At 38.6% G+C, this 20603-nt stretch overlaps 2 protein-coding genes across 2 annotated transcripts; both read right to left on the bottom strand.

Moving 5' to 3' along the window:
* Window positions 1–2879: 2879 nt before the first annotated feature.
* Window positions 2880–6055, bottom strand: LOC115727019 (elongation factor 1-delta). The gene is made up of 8 exons (XM_030657128.2): window positions 5924–6055; window positions 4974–5088; window positions 4765–4881; window positions 4531–4624; window positions 4228–4348; window positions 3702–3815; window positions 3271–3432; window positions 2880–3132 (listed from the first exon to the last, which is right to left on the bottom strand). Coding segments are annotated over exons 2-8 (696 nt in total). The 5' UTR covers window positions 5060–5088; window positions 5924–6055; the 3' UTR covers window positions 2880–3130.
* A 3873-nt stretch (window positions 6056–9928) lies between these two features.
* On the bottom strand, window positions 9929–15478 carry LOC115727009. Its single transcript, XM_048277625.1, has 5 exons — window positions 15322–15478; window positions 10942–11056; window positions 10733–10849; window positions 10508–10631; window positions 9929–10066 (listed from the first exon to the last, which is right to left on the bottom strand). The coding sequence occupies exons 1-5, from the start codon at window positions 15476–15478 to the stop codon at window positions 10037–10039; spliced, it is 543 nt and encodes a 180-aa protein (XP_048133582.1). The 3' UTR covers window positions 9929–10036.
* Between the last annotated feature and the right edge of the window lie 5125 nt (window positions 15479–20603).

Raw genomic sequence — 20603 nt, 5'->3', positions numbered from 1 at the left:
GGAAATGCATGGTATGCGAGCCGTTGTGGTTATTAGCAATTAGGGTTCCGTGGTTTTTGTTTCAATCGATGTCACCGACAGCTTTCGTTCGTCTTCTCGATTCGATCTGAGGCGTGCCATCTGCGCTGGACTCTAGTGACTCGTGAAGAATTGGTTGTGTTCACGACATGTTCGTGGGAAGTTACTTTATACTTATTATCATTCAAAGGATATGTGGATCTCTCTACAGATTCGAGATCATTAGCCCACGACTCTTCACCGGTCACATCGAGTAGGAAGAAATGTTCCACGACATGTCTTTCTGGAATTCTAAATAATTATGCTAGGAAAGCAACAGGGTCTGGCATAATGGTATGTTCAAAGAAGAGGCAAAGAAGGGTAAATTTACTTCTATTGCATTGGCTTAACATTCAAGAGATCTGATTGTTTTAGGAGTAGAAGATGGGAACAATACTGTCACTAAACACTTAAGCATCCCAAAACCCGAATGTAATCGCATTAAACGATTTTAAAAGGTGGTCGTCGTTGTACTTTTGAAAACTTTACCCACACGATGAGGTTGGATGTACCCGTGAGCGTTTCGTTATTTAGCATATAGAGGCTTCAGTAAGGTTCCGATTTCCAATCCGGTTTGATCCACACTTTGCTTAGTCCTAATTTTGTGAAACCGAATGCTTCTTTGTACTTCTCAAGATCTGCACAAATTCATATGACTGAAGGGAAGCCCTGGTTTGACGACAGACATGGGCCACGCCTCCAATCTTGCAGGGCTTGGGCCCAAGGCCACGCCGAGGCCCAATTAGGCCTTTTAGTTTGGAGATGTGCGGTTCGGCTACCGCCGCTGTAGTTGGCAGACACGATCGATGGACGGGCTCGACCCGGGGACCGCCAAAGTTCTCGGCACAAGCGTGTTGGTCCAAGCTCTTGTCTGAAAAGTCACGACCAAGTCCGTTCATCATGTTACAGATTTTAGAGAACACATGAAACTATTGGGCCTTAGCCGGGCCCAGACCAGGTTGGACGTGCTTTTAATGAGTTAACTCGTCCAAGTCTGCCCAAACCCATGTTTCAAATTTGCATATCGGGCCAAGCCGAGCCGAGCAGAGCCGGTAAGAGTTTCCACCAGAGCTCACCTCGAAGATGTGTCGGGTCAAAGTCATCGAGCCTCTGGACCTATGATCGGGTTGACGAAATACGACCAACCTATTTGGTAGATTTTCAAGTTACGCGCTTTCACATCAAATGACATTTTGGAGTGTTCTCATGCATGACATTCGCAGGGACCTTAAACAAAATGACTAGATTTCTATCAGGAATTTCGGACACTTGAGATGGGGTGTCTTGCTTGGGTTGGGTGGATGAAATTGTCCGAGCACCAAAAAATTTCTCTAGTTTAAACTTTTGACTTGGTTGTTCCTATTTCGATAAAAGCTCAATTACAGTTTGACTCCTCAATTGGTGTGTCAATTGATTAAACTGGTGCAGATAATTCAATAAAACGTCATCGACATGACAGAGCCGAACAATCGGAACATCAATCCATTACCAATATTTCGAACAACTCTCGACGGTTAATCGAGAAAATGATCTACATAAATAAAAAAATCAAGATAAGTATTCTAAAATCGAGCCCCAATAACGGTTTCAAGCACAACTGTTTAGAGTCTAGTGGCACGGGCCGATGTTTTTGCAGCACGATCGGTCGTGCGGATGGCCAAGAGATACCCCAAAACTACTTGTGTCCCGGCAATCGAGGGTTTCCTAAAGTTTTCTTGAACTCTCTAAAACTTTCTCGGGGACGGGCAATACTGTAATTGTCCTCCTCTCTCTAGAAATTTCCTACTTAATGTGGGTGGTTAGAAAGATGTGAGATGTGATCTTAGCCGTCGGATGAGATATAAATCTATTGTTGTAATCCAATGCGTTCTACTATATAAAGGGAGTCCCCATTCTCATTTAATCATCCACAAACAAAATACTAAAGAATTTCCTCCCAGAATCTCTCTCTAGGAACTATCCGAAAGGCTCCGATTGCCTTAGCTTAGGCATCTCCTCTTTCTCTAGGAACTATCCGAAAGGCTCCGATTGCCTTAGCTTAGGCATCTCTCTCTAGGAACTATCCGAAAGGAGGCTCCAATTGGCTTAGCTTAGGCATTCAATCGATATAAAGGAAGCCTAAGTTGCTACGCGGGTCAATCCATACAAAGGAAGCCTAAGTTGCTACGCGGGTCGACGCTCAACCCTCGGCCTGTGACACTAGTCAATCAATAGCAGAAAATCTTGCCGCATGTCCCTAAATCTTCTGCTTCTCACTTGGAAATTCAAAAGAGAAAGATTTTAATATTACACGAGCTATTTGAAGAACTGTTTATCTTTACAATTTGGAAAGATTTTAATATTACACGATCTATTTGAAGAACTGTTTATCTTTACAGTTTGGGCGCCATCCCCTTCATGTATTCAATGTTCTGCTGATGGATGACGGGTCAAACGCGACATAACTTGTCGAATCCAAACCTAAACCCTTGCATGAATAAAATCGATACATACTCGCAATATAGCTGGTGATTTCATTCCTAATTTTTCTCCTTAATATCAGTACCTAATTTTTCTCCTTAATATAAATAAGTTCAACTGAGAATCCAAAGAACAACCACAGTGACCACACTTAAATGGAAATAAAACCAGTCACTCTAAATGATGGTCTCGGATCGCTCCATCTGTGAAGATGTTTTGATATATTGTCAACCTCGATCACCTCAAAGCATAAGATAAGCACAATCGAGTCAATAACCCCATGTTCAATATGCACTGATTGCACAAGTCCCAAAAAGGGGGAAAAAAAAAATGAAACGAGCACCGTCAACTTAGCCTCAGAGTTTGGATCGAAATGATTATTCCATACCAAATACAGTTTCAATCCTTGTTGCACAATGTCGGAAAAATAAAAGATCAAGACTACAATTGTAACATTGTGACATCAACCAAATAAAATACAGACCCAAATCCATGAATGTAGAGATACGTCTCTTACATCTATTTCTGCATATAATTCGGGGATAAGACACCAAATAATAGCCACAAAGTTAACGAGAAGCCACTTGGGCACAACCTCGATACATCACATAATTTCTGCACCAAATGAAACAAAAGAACCGTTACAAAGATGCGCCAAAACAGAAATATAGAAGATGTAAGCGCCAGTCAGCTCCAAAAAATGATGAATATGACAGTGAGAATAGAAAATACTAGGCCAAAGGATGTTCTTACATATTTTGTTGAAAGCAACAATGTCACAGCTCTGGACATATTCATTCACTGGTTCAGCCGTAAGATGGTCCTCAATGAGAGTGTCAACCGAAACCAAATCGTCCACAATAGTCAGCATAATTTGCAATTTCTTTATACCATAGCCCACAGGCACGAGTTTGGCTGTGTGACATTAAACATTTATGTCAAAGAGACCTCTCATCTAATAGGTTCTTCAAGATAGCAGCACCAAACATTAAATAACACAGGAGCACATATTTTTTCTTATGCCCAAATACCTCTGGATTGAAAGTAACAAGGACATACCAAATTGTAAATAAGGTTCTATAATCATGCAGGAAACTCACGTTGTCATCTAAATGGGAAAAAGTAAAGCTAAGACCCAGTGCAATTAATTAAATCCAAGGACAAACAAACGCAAAAGAACATACATGCTCCCCAAAACAACCCTTCCATTTGGACGCTTCTTACTGCTTCCTCGAGCTTTTTCATGTCAGTCTCATCATCCCATGGCTTCACATCCAACAGCACAGATGACTTTCCAGCTGAAAATAAGAATAGAACGGTAAGATCTTTCACTATTATAATCAATCCCAATTTTTAAAGCATAGGGTCGACCAAGCCAATGGTCCTTAGAGCTTCCGTCAACAATAGATCATGTATAAGCCATGGACCAGATGGTAGGCATCATATGAATTAGGTTATTTTTTGAAATCAACAACATGATATATAATTGGAGTCCATCCAGGCAATCAGTTAGATATCCCACATGACAACAAGATTTTTCTACTGTATGTTCACATTAAAAACGGGTTTTTTCTTCCTGATATATTAAATGCCACAACAACTTGACCGGTCTAGATACCAAAGGAACTAAATTATGAGGTAAGAGAGGGAACTATGAATAAACACTGAGCTTTGAATCATCAACCTCGTATGTGTATATAAGAAACTCACATTCTTTCTTCTTTGCAGATGCCTTGACAGCAGCTGCACGTTCCTCAGTAGCTTTCTTCTCCTCTTCAGTCTCTTCACCAAACAAATCTACATCGTCGTCGTCGTCGTCCGCAGCTGCAGCCTGCAATAAGCAAGTTTATATTATGGTAATGTGCTGCATTTAGGTTTCCCAATCATGGTTTAAAGAAAATAATCCCATCACTGCCACGTTGAAAGCAAATCTTTCGACAGAAGCATAAGAACAGTAACGACGCATCTATAAAACCAAACCCCCCTCCCCCCCCAAAAAAAGCAGCAGCTTGCCTTAGTGTCACGGGCAGGGGGAGTTGCCACTGCCTCCCCAGTGATTGGAGCAAAACCCTCAACAGTAACACCACAACCTTCCGCAGAAACACCACTGACATGGTTAAAGTGTTAAACTTTAGAAAGAAAGAAACTAAAAACAGAAAACTTAGAACTAACAGTAGATCCTCAATCATATGCCTTGAGTGCTGAAGCCAAGATGAATTAAAAACTTAATGTGTCACGAGAACTTACGAAATCCTCAATAGAGCCTCAATGTGGTTATACCACCTAGATACATTGACAAATTCAGATGACGGGGGCTTCTGAAGTGCTGCATGCACGGTAATATCATCCTTTGAAGCTTGGTACCTAACATGGCAAGACAAAGAAAAAATATTTGCACTTGAACTTACTTATTGTTTTATCATTCAAAAAGAAGACAGGGATGATCAGATACTAACCCAGTTATATAGCTCCGTGTGAGGAGGTATTCATCGAGCTTCTTCAGTCCTGATGCAGAGCCAAGGTCGTAAAATGCAACTGCCATTGTTTTTTCGGGGAGTGATTCTTTATAATCTGCAGACACACGAGAAGATTATAAGCGTTAGCATTGAACATGGACAAGCTACTTCTTTGATTTAACCACCCACCCGCAAAAGTCTGTCCAAAGGTCACAACAAGAACAACAAAATAGCTAGCACAAAGTTTGCTCATAGATCCATGAACATCATGCACTAGTCAAACCTCCAAGCCATTCTAGGCAAGGGTCCAGATTGATCAGTCCAGTCAGATGAAAAGAACCAACTCAAAGCATACACAAACTGCATTATCTACTACCATTTGTCACCCAACTGAATATTCAGTCAGCTCAATTGCCAGTATTTCGCAGACTAGGGAGAGAAAAGCTGCATCAGAAGATCATCTTCTTGAATTACCAGTCATAAGCAACAATGTAACAAGACTCCGCTTATCAGCCAGCACGAAACAATCACATGAAACTGCAACACTTTCAGTATAAAGCATCAACGTAGCTCCATCTCGTTCATGGGGCATAATTTGCAGACCATTACAGACGTCTAAAACAATATCCTCGAACATATCAATGCAACAACTTCCAGAGATCGAAAACAACAAAAATTACCACCGAATGGACAACAAAAAAGGACCTTCCTCTCTCTCTCTCGTACTCAATCGAGGTTCTGAATGACATCCTCGGCATGAACTCTCCAATCAAAACTTATTAGTGACACAACAAGACCGGAATATAATGAGCACGCGCAAAAGCCAATTAGTCCAAATGAAACACAAAATCGTCGCAGACGTTTCGACATCATCCTTAGCAATCGCGACATTCACGAGAAAAGAGAAACGAGAAGTATCGAGAAATCCCCCTTCATTGCAGAGAGATTACCTGGAAAAAGACGGATAAGGCGAAGGGAGGCTGCGCGGGACTTCCCAGTTTGAGCAGGGTGCCGAGTGAGGAGGCGAGGCAGAGGAGGTGACAATTACATAAGTTAGGGTTTAATGATCTGGGAACGAAGGCAGGAGGCTAATGTGGTAATTTCGTTTTGGGGCAGAGGACTCAATCGTCAAATCCCACTATCCCTTGTTTCAAAGTAAAACTCGTTTTAAATAAGAGCATGAAGTGCCCACTTTATTTTTAAAAAAAATTATAATTAAGATATTTTTTCATTTTCTTTTTTAATTTCATTTCATTTTATTTTTCTTTTGTGTCGGTTGAGAGCGACCTCGGACGATCACAGGCTAGGCCACCCTTGCACAGGCAGAGCGAGGTTGCCCTCGTGGACATGGCCTCGGCGACAGAAGACAAACAAATTTCAAACCCTTGCTCTTGTTCGTCACGGTTAGGCGGGCTCAGGAGTTCCACCAGCTTTGTCTCGTGTCCATCTTTTCTCTTGATCAGACCGTTGTGGGAGCCTATCTCAACGATGAGACCGCCGTTGACCAAGGCAATGAGGTCCGCATTTTTCTCATTCAAAAGCTTGTATGCAAACCACCCGAGGATGCCAAATTGGCAGCTGATCCGGGCTTATTCGTGGCATAAAAACAAACCCGATCACGGCGGCAAGGGCGGCCTTGCCTTGCCCGGGCGAGGATCGCTAGCGGCCGGCATGCCCTGGTCGACCGAATCAAAGAAAAAAAATAAAAGGAAAAAAGGAAAAAGAAATCGAAAAAGGAAATGACAAAAATACACTTGTCAAGTCCTTCTTTGCAGCAAAGATGACACTCCATGCTCTTATTTAAAGCAAAGTCCATTTTAAACTCTTATTTCAAAAAATGATAATAGTTCAACTTCTTATTTGAATTTTTTTTTATCCCTTTTGTAAATTGTTCTTTTTCTGGATATATGGTTTTCTTTTACCCGTTCTGACTAAATAAGAATGATGATTATCGTTTTTGCCAATTCAAATTTTCTTCTTTTCTTTCAAGATTAGAGATTAAGCGTGCATATGGTAACTTTCTGTTTCGAAAATAATTTACGAGTAGAAATGATTTTTCTTAGTTCTACTCTCCGAAGCAACTTCTGAGCAAAAGAACACGTTTGATAACTCTATAAAGTTTCTATTTCTAGAATAGAAAAAAAAAAAGGTAAATGTGTTTAGTACGACATAAAAAATTACTACTCTCAAGTTTTTTTCATTTAATTATAAAAGAATTAGTGGAGGTCACGGGAACCGGCGAGCTGCGACTAGCGGTGACAACGATGACCGGTGACCGACAGCAACGATAGGCAACCGACAGCAAGGGTAGTGACCGGTGATGGACTCATGGCTGTAAAGACCATCATTAAGTTACATTGAGCTTTTTTAAAAATGATATTGTTCTTTTTTTCGGGAACAAAGAAGCTACTTTTTTTCAGTTCTTGTTTCTCTTTCAAATCTATTCTCGAGAAGAATTTTTGTTCTGAAATCTGTTCTTTTTTATGTTTCTTGTTTCGGGAAAGAAAGACACATAAAAAAGAGAATCATAAATGTTACCAAACATACCCTAAAATATATTGTGCTCCAAGCAGTAAAGATATTTGGAAATTGAATGGCGCTCCAACCATCAATTGTGTCTACGAAAATCCAATTTAAAAAAAAAAAAAAATAGGTTCACTCCCATTTTGGTTAAGACACTTCTCTTTTCAATCAATAGACCAAAATATTCTTATCCCTCTTCGAGTTATAATTTCCTTTTTTATCAATTTAACCAACATAACTGCCTTTATTTCTATTTTCCATTTTAAATATCAAATTCACAATATAAATGTCAAATTATACCCAATAAAATATCATTCTATAATACGTTATGTTATCTCTTTTTCTAAAGAAGTTTGTTACTCTTAATTTATGATCTCATGCTTTTAATTAGAAAAGTTATATAAAATTTTAGAATTTCTAATTATAACGGCTCATAACACACAATTAATTGTCTATTTTTTATGAAATAGTTTGAGGGAAACTTTATTTCAAAGTTGAAATTTAAAATTCAATATAATTGTCAAGCAGATTTTGGTCTTGTGGGTAATTTTCAAATAGACTAGTAGGTTTCTAAAGTTACAAATCGTTTATGTATGTTTTTTTTTTTTTTATATTTTCACATTTTAATATGAATTGCAAGATGGGATTGAAAATTTGTTTACAAATTCTGCACTTTCAAACTCATGTAAATTAATCCACTTACTATGAGATTGAATTTACAATCAATATTAATTCTTTTCTATGTATCAAGAGCTGCACAACACGGATTCATGTTTTTTCCTCTATGTGTTTATCCTTTGTTAATACATATCCAAATGCAAATGTGTTCGACATTTTATTATGCTTTTAAAAAATTAATCTTTTCCATTTCGTGATCAATTTTACTTTTCTATTTTTATCAAGATCGACTAAAAATAAAGATAGATTTGTGGATCAGCATGATAAAAAGAGAAGCATTTAATTGAAGAAAGATGAAGGTATTTTAGTAAGTTAACTAGCAAAAAGGTTGACAAAAAAAAAATAGCAAAAAGGAGTGTTTTAGCCAAAACAAGAGTGGAAATTGCGCCGCCCAAAAAATATCATATTTGTATATTGTTAAGCCAATCTTCTAAACTCAATAAGATGGGACCTGAATCAAAATGGGCAATATAAATATGAGATTACGGCGCAAAATTTTTATCTCGGGTGCCAAATTCACATCGACATCCATAAATAGCCACTCGGTTAATCGATCCAGTGTCATCTACACAAGACAAAAGAAATTCAAATGACTTTTGGTTGAGGGTTTCAAGTATGGGCGTGCAGATTGCGGTAATCGGTTCTGGACCATTCCCGTTTTCAAAATTTTGAAATCGAGACTAACCGGTCAGGTTCCCAATTCCTAAGGAAGAATCTGACCTACTAGACCGAACCAGTAAAATTGGCTCGAAGTATAATTTATTATATCCCAACATGGGCAAAATGTACATGCTATTTGTGGGAGTCCCTTCTTTTACTAGTAATTTCATTGTCATCAGTGATATCATCATACACCAAAATAACTTAAAAACTGTTGAGGAAGAAATTTAGTCATTTTAAAAAATAACACCGCCGATTCTCGGTGTTTTAATGGCAGGCCCAGATGTACGCAGAGGCCTTTTGCCACAAAGGCCGCTTTGATACTAATTACTGAAAAACAAATTGGCGATCGCATTACATACTAACTGATTAAGAATAGAAACCTGAGAATGAAATCGAAAAACGAGGAGGAAGAAATCATAGTACAGATTGCCGACATCTCAAATTTTGTAACCTTTCGATCACATCATGAGCGAAACTTTACCATCGGTTGAGGTGATTTAAAGTGTGTTTCTAACTTTCCTAAATGGTTCCTACTAGCTTAGTATATTCTTATGTCACCGATATTGTCAATAATCCGACCCCAATCCACAGACACTTGAATCCGATAGGCCAATATTGGCTATGCTGAGAAGATTGGTTTCGTAATTCTCGATGCAAATCATGAAACTAAAAGCCACAAGCTTTCCAAAGTAGTAAGGATCAAGTCGATAAGACCATGGAATATAGAGGAATCGGCCAACAAAGTTCAACTGAACTTTTCTAAAGCACTGCCGAGACTTTCGACACAATGGTCAGCATCATCTGTAAATTTTTTATACCATAGCCTACAGGTACGAGTTTGGTTGTGTGACATTAAACATTTGTATCAGAGAGACTTCTCACCTAACAGGTTCTTGAAGATAGCAGCACCAAACATTCAATAGCAAGAGGAGAACATACTTTTTCTTATCCACCAAATACCTCTGCATTTGAAAGTAGTAAAAGACATACCGAGTTGTGAATAAGGTTCATAATCATGCAGGAAACTAATGTTATCTAGATGGGCAAAACTAAAGCTAAGACCCTGTGCAATTAATTAAAGCCGAGGACGGACGAACGAACGCAATAGAGCGCACATGCTCCCCAAAACAACCCTTGCATTTGCACGCTTCTTACTGCTTCCTCTAGCTTTTTCATGTCAGTCTCATCATCCCATGGCTTCACATCCAACAGCACAGACGACTCACCAGCTGAAAATAAGAACAGAACGGTAAAGTCTTTCTTTATTATCATTGATCGTATTTTCGAAAGCATAGGGCTGACTGAGCCAACAGTCCTTAGTGCTTCGGTAAAACATAGATGATCTATCAGCCATGGACCAGGTGGTAGTCATCATATGAATTAAGTTTTCTTTTTCTTTTCTTTTTTTAAATCAACAACATGGTATACAACAGGAGCAAGTTATGGACAGCCTCCATCCAGGCAATCAGTTAGATATTGCACGACACCATGATTTTTTCTACTGTATGTTCCCATTTGAAAACAGGTTTTTTTTCCTGATGTAATAATTGGCACAGCAACTTGACCGATCTAGATACCAAAGGAAGTACATTATGAGGTAAGAGAGGGAACTATGAACAAACACTGAGCTTCGAATCATCAACCTCCCTATGTGTATATAAGAAACTCACATTCTTTGTTCTTTGCAGATGCCTTGACAGCAGCTGCACATTCCTCGGCAGACTTCTTCTCCTCTTCAGTCTCTTCACCAAACAATTCGACGTGGTCGTCGCAGTCGTCGTCTGCAGCTGCGGCCTGCAATAAGCAAGTTTATATTGTGGTAATATGCTGCATGTACATGCCTTAAGTGTTGAAGGCAAGATGAATTAAAAACTTAATGTGTCATGAGAACTTACGAAATCCTTGGTAGAGCCTCAATGTGGTTATACCACCTAGATACATTGACAAGTTCAGCTGACGGGGGCTTCTGAAGTGCTGCATGCACAGTGATATCATCCATTGAAGCTTGGTACCTAACATAGCAAGACAAACAAAAAACAATGCACTTGACTTTATCTATCGTTCTATTATTCAAAAAAGAAAATAGGGATGATCAGATACTAACCCAGTTATATAGCTCCGTGTGAGGAGGTATTCATCAAGCTTCTTCAGTCCCGATGCAGAGCCAAGGTCGTAAAACGCAACCACCATTGGTTTTCCAGGGAGTGGTTCTTTATAATCTGCAGACCCGCAAGAGAAGATTATTTTTTTATCCGCTACGATTAAATCAGAATCATCAGTATCTTTTTAGCCAATCCAATTTTTATTTTATTTTTATTTTTCAAACGTTTGGCTTGAGCATTGGCTGGAATTTTTCCTCACCATTAGCTTTTTTTTCTGTTCCTCCTCTTTGAATCTAGAATGTATCAAAAAATGGCGGGAGGTGTTTAGTACAAGTGTTGCTTGTTGCATTAGACATTCGACCAATAAAACGTAGGAAAAACGGGTTATATTGCATGTTGGTCATATCAGAGTCCGGGAAAACGATTCACTACTATTAGTATTACCGGCTTCGACCAGCACAGCCCGCGGAATTAACCAATTGGCTGGGTGTTCTATCCTTTCGCTCCTCGGAAACTATCAAAGAGCAAAATCGTGCAAAGAGAAGCAGCAACAACCCTCGACCAAATCTAAGGAAAGGAATCAGCTCCATGCTCCGTTATTACCAAAGCAAATAAGAAGCCGGGTCCTAAAGTCAAGACGTCGTAACCCGCGGGGGGTGGGGGTGTGTGATGAAACGTTTTGAGCATTCCCTGTTGTCAGGCCTGCATAATTTGTATAAGGATTAATATTACGAAAAATTTCAAATTAGTATACTTGTGACAAATTTATCAACAATTAAATTTTTTATCACGAAAAATTCTAAACTGGTACATCCGTGACAAAAACACTATAAATTATTTTTTTGACCAACAAAAATTCTAAATTGATACGTTTGTGATAAATTTATCTCAAACTAAAATTTTTTGACAACGAAAAATTTCAAACCGGTATACCTATGAGAAATTTATCTTTTTTTAAATTGGGTTAATACCACGAAAAATTCCAAATCGATACACTTGTGACAAACGGAGGGTAAAAATGCCAAACTGATACACCCGTCAAATACCATGTATCATTCAACTCAACAATTTGACGTTTAGATTTAAGAAAAACTAATGGAAGGTAAATTTTTGTTGCAAGTGTATCGGTTTGGGATATTTGGTGGTTAAAAAATCATATTGAAATAAATTTATCACAAATATATCAGCTTGACGTTTTTCGTGATTTGGGGTCAAGGGTTTTGTGCGATAATTATGGTCAAGAGTAAAGTTTGCAGTGATATTGATTACGGTGGGGTGGCGTGGCTCTCTCACTCTCCTCTCCTCTCTTCCGGCCCTTCCGCTTTCACCGCGCGGGTTTGAAATGTGTATCGCCAAGAAACATTTCTCATTCTTGATAAGCGGAAAGAAGCGAATTGTGAATAGAACAGAGGAATCAAATTCAAATTCCTGCATCCTCTCTTTCTCTCCCTTCGGTTAATATGGCCAGAGAAAAAAATTGACAATGGATGGAGAGATAGTAAGAGAGAGAGAGAGAGAGAGAGAGAGTGCTTGTTTTCACTTTGGAAGTTGGACAAAGCATTTAAACTCCCATCCATCAAGTAAAGGCTCGGGCAGACTGCAAAAGCCGACAACTGTGTTCCTGCGAGATTCTCTCTCCTTTCCTCTCCTTCCATTAAAAGCATACGGATGTAACTTGTAAGGTGGCTCTTCCTTTTCCTTCAGAAGCACGGGGGGTGTCAATGGCGGTAAGATGGTTCGTTCGGACAAGAGAGAGATGGTGCTTGCAAGGAGAGGTTTACAGCTGGTTCTTCGTTTTCTTCCATTAAAAGCACTGCGCACTTGCTTTAGAGAGATGAGCTTGAAGAGACGAAGAGACTTTTCGAATGATGTTCCAAACATGCAAATTTCACTGGTGCGCCAAGAGTTTGCAAAATCTCTTTTTTTTTTGTACGTTTTTCTTCCTTTATACACAGGCAAAAAGTTTATAATGTGTTGAGTGATTCGTGACTTCTTTTGCCATGACATATCCAATACGTGTGTGTGATCGCTTCGTTAATTTTTTTTTCTTGGTTAGTTAATTAAAGATGAAAATTGAATTATCTGCATAAATGTCGCCTCGATATTGAAGAAGTGGGTTTTTTCACGATATTAATTTCTGATTTGAACTATAGAAACTATTATTTCCATACGTTCATCCTTTGCAATTAGGAACACTATGTTCTATTCGACAATTTAATGGAAGTGTATTAACAAGTTCAAAAGTGTAGATTGTCCCCCTAATTTCTCTAAAAAATAGTTTTGTGATCATTTGTTTTCCTAAATGATGAGACTGGTTTTTCTTAATTAGTGTCCCCGTATCTCTCTTCCTTGTTCTGCTCGTGGTTTGCCGTTTCGTACCATCCAGACTCGTATCCTCATCCTCGTCCTCTATTGCTTTTTCAATGAAAATGAAAATACTTCGTAGTTTATTCGGCGGGCTAAAAATATAAAACTGGTATTTGCGTATGTAATAGTTTTTACTTAATCTTTTATTTTATCTTTTGCACTGTTTTTCTTTACAGCGTTCAAAACTTCAACTAATTCCCACAACCATCATTTATTTTAGAATTAATATCCCGAAAAATCTCAAAATAATATACTTGTGATAAATTTACCTCAAATTATTTTTTTTATCAAGAAAAACCCCAAACTGATTGTAACAAATTTATAAATTATTTTTTGACCACCAAAAATCTCAAATTTGTACATTTGTGATAAATTTATCCCAAAATAATTCGTTTGGCCATAAAAAAACTCTAAACCGATACACTTGTGACAAATTTACCATTCGTTAATTTTTGTTAAATTGTATTAATGCCACGAAAAACTCCAAATTGATAAATTTGTGACAAACAGAGGGTAAAAATCATAAGCGTGTACATCCGACAAGTGCCACGTGTCATCCAACACGATAATTTGACGATAAAATTTAATAGTAACTAACGGAAGGTAAATTTATTACATATGTATATGATTGGGGTAAATTTATAAAAAATGTACCAGTTTAGGATTTTTAATGATAAAAAAAATAATTTAAAGTAAATTTATCACAGATATACAACTTAAGATTTTTCGTAATATTTACCTTTATTTTATTCCATCTCTCGTTCTTTCGTGTACATGCCATGTTCACGGGATTGGAAATCCCACCTCTGTCCGAACCCACTTCCAATTTCTGTTGGCGAGGGAAATCACAAAACTTGAAAAAGCAACTTTAAGCATGCGCCAGAACAAAACAAAACACATTGATGGCTGCATTCCACCTACTCGTTCAGCCTTTTGCCCATATAACATTTTAGGATTTTATTCTTCAAGTCCCGAGGGACCTTTCCACCTCAACTCCCTCGTAGTTAAACTTATTTTTTTTTTCTTGAAATTACCCGTGTCAATATTGATTTATAATTTTGCATTATTTTTTTTTAAAAGAGCATCTCTAGCCTAAAAATTAGTTGACCCCGATGGTACATGGCATTGGAGTTCTCATTGCGAATATATCCATGAAAACTCCTCATCTCTAAATCGAGTGAAAAATTCGGATAATTTTTTTTTATAGATAGTTATGTTGATTCTTTGTATCATATATTATTTTAGATAGATGCAAGCGATGTAAAAAATTTTCCAAATTCTCTTTTGCTCCCTATTTTTAACTTATTACCATAGCCTACTTTTCTTTTCTAAGGACATAGTGTCTCTCTCTCTATATCGCAAGACGCGAAAAGGGTTATGAAAAGCGCGTGAGGGAAGGGAGAGGAAAAAACAAATGACACCAAAAACAAAAAATAATGTCCATCCAATGAACAACAAAGTTGTGCATGCTATGACAAAGCAAATGAGCGTAGATGTGGGCTTTGTTTGTATCGCGAAAAGTAAGCTATTTTTTAAAAAATATTTTTTCGGAAAGTTAATTTTCAAGAAAATAATTATATTTTTCGATTTTAGGTGAGTGTCATCTAATCGGACCGATCCTTTTTTTTTTTTTTTTCTAATTGAAGTTATGACCCTCAAATTTTGATTCACCTAACTCACGACTCGGGCCAGCTCACCTCACCTAGACACTCAAGCACGCGGCGCGGGTTAAAAAAAAGAGAAAGAAACCCTAGCGTCGCTCTCAGTCTCCTCTTGTCTCGATCTGCTAGCTCTCTCTCAGTCTCCTCTTGTTTCGTAACACATCAGTGACAGGAGAAAGAGCTCTGTCTGGGAGCAGTGGTTGCAGAAATGGCAGAGGCAAAGGTGAAGTCGCCCTCACCCTCGTCTCTTTGCTCTTTCTCTCTCCCTCTCTCCTTCACTGGCCATTGCTTTTTCATCATATCCCTACCAAACAGATCATCCACATTCTCTCTCCCTCTCTTTTCTACGCTTACCCTCCATCGAACCCACCCACTTTCGGTCGCATTCTTTCGTCATTTCTGACTTCGCATCGATCTCTTCCTCGCTATCTTCCTCGACGGTATGCTGGACATGGGCATCACTGTAAGACCCTGTTATTTGCTCCTGTAATCTTGCTTTCACCACCATCATCTTCGCCGCGAGGCCTTGAGGGGAGCGACAGAGCCATGAGCAGTGCGAGACGACGCGAGAGAGACATAGAGGAGGGGGTCGCGAGAGCAGAGACAGATAAGAGGTGGTGTTTCTTATTTTGACTGCAGTTTTTGTCCTTAAAAGGTTAAAACTTTCTTACTCGCGTGTCCGTTCCGTTGACCGCGTGTCCCGCCGTGTCCGGCGCGTGTCGGGTGTCTGACGCAAAAAATGCGCCCAAAGGCGTGTCCGTCCTACATAGCGCTCTGCTCTCAGCCTCTCGACAGTGAGTCAGTGACGCTGCCTTGTCTTTGGCCCGCTTCGCCTGTCTCTCTTCTGCAAGTCCTTACTGCTGAGCGTGTGATTTCTATAAGACAACAAGGTAAGATTTTAGAACTTGCATGCTATGAGACCCGGTTTGGTGCTTCTGGTGAGTCGTTGACTGCGAGATAACTAGTCTAGTATTCAGTTAGGTCCCACGCCATTGTGTTGAATGAGTAGCTACTGCGATACAAAAAATGGTAAAAAAAGTGAACTTCAATTATTGTTGAGGCCGTGGATTTAGAAAGGTGAAGGATTTGAGTGCCCTGTTTTCTTGGTAACCCAGTCACTGATGACACCGCTCTTGTTTTTTCATTCAGGATCTGTTAAATGCGCACACAGCGTGATTTTTTAGTTTTTAGGTGGTACCTCTGACTCTATTTCTCTCTCCATTTAATCAACAGTGCTGCAAGCATGGCTGCTGATTGCCCTCAACACGTCATTCGCATTTTGATCATCTCAGTTGCAACCCGCCTTGGAGAGGGGGCGGCATATTTTGTGGCTAATGGAAACATGCTCGGGAATCAGGTGGTACGTATTTACCGTTTGATGATTTGTGCCGGAGAGTTTGTTTAGCATGGATTAGGGATGCACTAGTGCAAGGAGGATATGAATTTTTAAAAAATATTATAATTGCAATCAATAATCTATAAGTTTGCAATATTATCCATTTTGCCATTCTAATTGCACAATTTGCGATCACATCTACATGTTCAAGATTAGACACTATGGAATGAAATTATGGAATATTTAACATGTTTTTTCAAATACTCCAAAATCCTGTTCACTACAATGGTAAGATATTACTGGTATGTCAACTTGCCTATTTCGAAGCGGTTGTATTCGAGCGGTTTGCACCGAATATCCCACTTGAAAATACTAGCTCTCATAAGAATGTACTATGATAAAAATGTCATGCTTATTACTCATAAGCTAAATGATTTGTGGATAAACGTGAGAAACATCATAGCTTGGAAAGTTAACTGCTCTATGCAGATCTGTGATGTTAATCATGCCATTGTTCAGCCGGATATTGGTCCGCCAATATTTGTGCATGACTTAGTAAACGATGATATGTGGTTCGCAATTCCAATCATGCATATATATATATATATATTCATGGTCTTTACTTATATCATATCCATGAGATTGGATAATTGTAAGGAAATCTCCCGCTAACCACATATCATCGTTTACCATGTCACGCATTGGTATTGTAGGACAAATATTTGGCTGAATAGTATGATTAATATCGCAGTATTGGATAGAGGAGTTGATTTCCCACGCTATAATTTCTCACGCTAACCCACAGAACATTTAGCCTTGTGCAATGAGCATGATAGCCCTATCATGGTTCGTTCTCATGAGAGCGATAATATTTTCAAGTGTGATATTCGGTGCAAAATGCTGGAATATAACAGCTTCGAAATGGGTAGGGTGATACACGAGTAATATCTTGCAACTGTGATGAGCAAGATTTTGGAGTGTTTGAGAAAACACATTAAATATTCCATAATTTCGTTCCATCGTGTCTAATCTTGAACGCAAATATGTGGTTGCAAATTGTGCAATTGGAATGGCGAAATGGATAATATTACAAGTTTGTAGATTATTGATTGCAATGACAACGTTTTCCAAAAATTCATATCCTCCTTCTACTAGTGCATCTCTAATTTGGGCTAAACGAATTTTCTGGCATAAATCATCAGACAGGTAAATACGTACCACCCGATTCCCAAGATGTCTCTATTAGACACAAAATGTGCCACTCCTCTCCAAGGCGGGTTGTAGTTGAGTTGATCATGTTGGTCCTTCAATAGCCGTGCGTGACTGATTATATATATATATCTTTGGCACTAGCCACATAGGAAGAGTGGTAAAAGGAGATGCGGGACTTCCTATTGATGCAAGGTGATGCCAAGAATCTGCTTTTACTGTTCACAACTTCGATCTTCTTTCATAGTTCTTCTTGCAAACCGGGTAGATCAAGCTTTTTGGCTGAAGTCTTTCTTTAGCCTGATCAAATAATGGTGCTCTGCTTTTGGACATAGAATTTGATATCACCCCATTCTTCGTTTACTAAGGTAGAACTCATACTATGCCGAATATGATGTTTCAAAGAAGGAGATGGTGAACAACCACCTTGATGTTTGCATACACAGGTAATTTAATTGAACCCCTTCTTTTATTTTATAGACTTTGTTTTCTGTCCTCTTTTTTGCACGCTGACCTATGAAACTACTTTTTATTTAGGGATGTTCTAGAGTTCTTTTGAATATGATTAGATTTTGCAGATCCTAAGTTATTAAATTATTTTCGCTGGCTTTTTAAGGATGCACTTGTTTTCTTTTTCCTCCTTTCTCATTGGTTGCTAGGTATGTTAGAGATCTCCTTGTTAATCCTAGGTGCTTATAGATTGGAGTTACAATGGGTGCTACGATACACTTTTAAGGCTCTTTCATGGTTTGCCTCCTTTATTAAACTTACGGATCATAAAATCTTTTTTTTTGCGAAATGTTAAGATGCTTGAATATTAATACCTCCAAAATCAATCGAAATAGTGATACTTCTTTGTTGCATGCAATGGAAAATGTCTCTCTCTCTCTCTCTCTCTCTCTCTCAAGCTCCCCTCCTTGAGCACTCATAAAATTTGAACAGTGAGAAAATAAAAAACCCATAGAAATGAAATAGAAAACAGCTTCTTCTTCATCACTCTTGAATCTTTTTTCTTCTCCCAGTGAAAGAAAATGTCCTTAAAATTCTTCTTCCGCTTATTGTGTGATCTCTGGGAACCATCTTGGTTGCCTTACTTAAATGTCTTAAATGTCTTTTTTTCCAATGGTTCCAAAACGAAGAGATGCAGTAAGTGAAGTGAGGAGAGAAAGAGAGCGCTAGGTTGGGATAGGCGTGAAAAGTTAAGATGGGCATTAGTTTTTGGTGCATCTTTTTCTCTCCCTTCACTCACTCACACCTTTTCATTTCTTCGTTCTCCTCCTCTCAAAACATGTGCGAGTCCATTAATTAACTTTGATGCTCAATGTGCCTTAGTTCAATTACAAACGCTCCTCCCTGCCTGTGGATTTTTGGCGAAAGAAAGTTGCATAAGCTAATGGTGATCGGCGTGATTTAATGTAGACTACAGTTTTAGGAAGTTGTAGTTTCACAAAAATGTGTTGTTGTGAGTTAAGAGTAGTAAGATGTGCAATTTGGTCGTGTAAATTGGATTGGACAAGCCAATTGCTTGTAAACTGCAGACTGAACTATCAGTTATACTAAAGCAGATAACTGAAGAAATGGCTAATCTTCTGCAGTAATGGACATTTTTACTAACATGTATGATTGCTTTCTTGCTTGTTACTTGTTGACTTTACAATATCATCCCAATACAAAGCCTATAAGAACTATGAATGGAATAGCACGTATGTCCATTCAAGTTTGACGTATGTTGTTTCTTTGCCACATCTTTATGTAATGACCTTTTCTCTATGCTTGTTGTGTTTCGGAATTAAGCTGATCTGTATATAACAGGCGTTTGTTATCCTAGATAATGAGTGGTTTGCTACATTTCAAACGACGCTTGGTGAGCAGAATACAGAGAAAGAGGCTCATGAAATGCTCAGCTAGGCATGTGATCACGGTATCAGTATCCTAGACACTGCAGAGGCTGAAAGTATATCTCGTTATCCTCACACTTCTCAAATCGATCTCTATTCTTACGTGCTTTCGGATCTTATGTAAGTTATATATGACAATTGCTGCACCATTGCTCTTTTGATATCTTCTCTTTTCTTCGCAGTTCAGATCTGGAAATCTCATTGCATAGGAAATAAGTTATGGGTTCACTTGCTTTGAACCTCCGTTAATGCATGTGGCTGCATTTGTTCTAAGTGAACTGAAAGATTTCTATAAGTAATGGCATCGTCTAGATTGAGTATTTTCCCTTACCATGAGCAGTGATCTAGTGAAGTTTTCTGTGCATATTATTTTTTGGCATTATTGTATACCAACATCTTTTTTTTTTTGGGTTGAAATATTCGAACATCTATTTGTTCTCCAACTTTCTGCAGTATCCCATTCCAATGAAAGAAGGAGAAACAAGAAAGAACTGATTTATATATTGGTAGCTGGCTGAAGTCCTGACTACGTGACAAGGTATTGAGGGTTTAATCAATCTCTTCTGGACTATCACTTCGTCTATGGGGGCTTATATAACCAATCTTGAAAATCATATTCTGAGAATTTGAGTTTCTCAAAGTTGTCATGCTTTATGAATGTCTCAGGAGGACGTTGAACTTTCTGTTCTGTTGTGTTTAGATGGATATGCCTTATTTGACTCTCCATTTTTACATAACAGTTGCTTAAGGTTACTGCGAGAAGTGTGGTGTCTCATTTAAGCTCCTCAGAAAGGTCAACGTACAAGGAGTCTGGATGTGCCGCTGATGTTTTGCACATTAATCCTGTTGATTAGTGGAGAAATCATTTATTAATAGGATAAACTTATCTGTAATCTACGAAAAATGATCTTAGAACGTTGATAACATTTTAGAGAGATTTTGCAGTTGCTCCTAGAATGCTGGAGCTCTTCCACATTAACGTCTGCGTTCTCGTTTCAGCAAATAAGAAGAGGCACAACAACAACAACAATGATGCCCCCCCACTTTGTATCATTCCATTACACCTAATCCTTCATTAGATCCTTTTCATGCTCTAAGTACTCCCTATCTTTCTTTATCGTCTCCTCCCTCATCTTTCAAGGCCTTGTCCTGCCCCTTTAGACCCATGTTTCCATCCCTTGCTCACATCTCCT

This window comes from Rhodamnia argentea, chromosome 1 (genome assembly GCF_020921035.1).
Source record: "Rhodamnia argentea isolate NSW1041297 chromosome 1, ASM2092103v1, whole genome shotgun sequence".
Classification (NCBI taxonomy): Eukaryota; Viridiplantae; Streptophyta; class Magnoliopsida; order Myrtales; family Myrtaceae; genus Rhodamnia; species Rhodamnia argentea.
The sequence above is the reverse complement of the archived record's forward strand: the minus strand, read 5'-3'. Positions and strand labels throughout refer to the sequence as shown.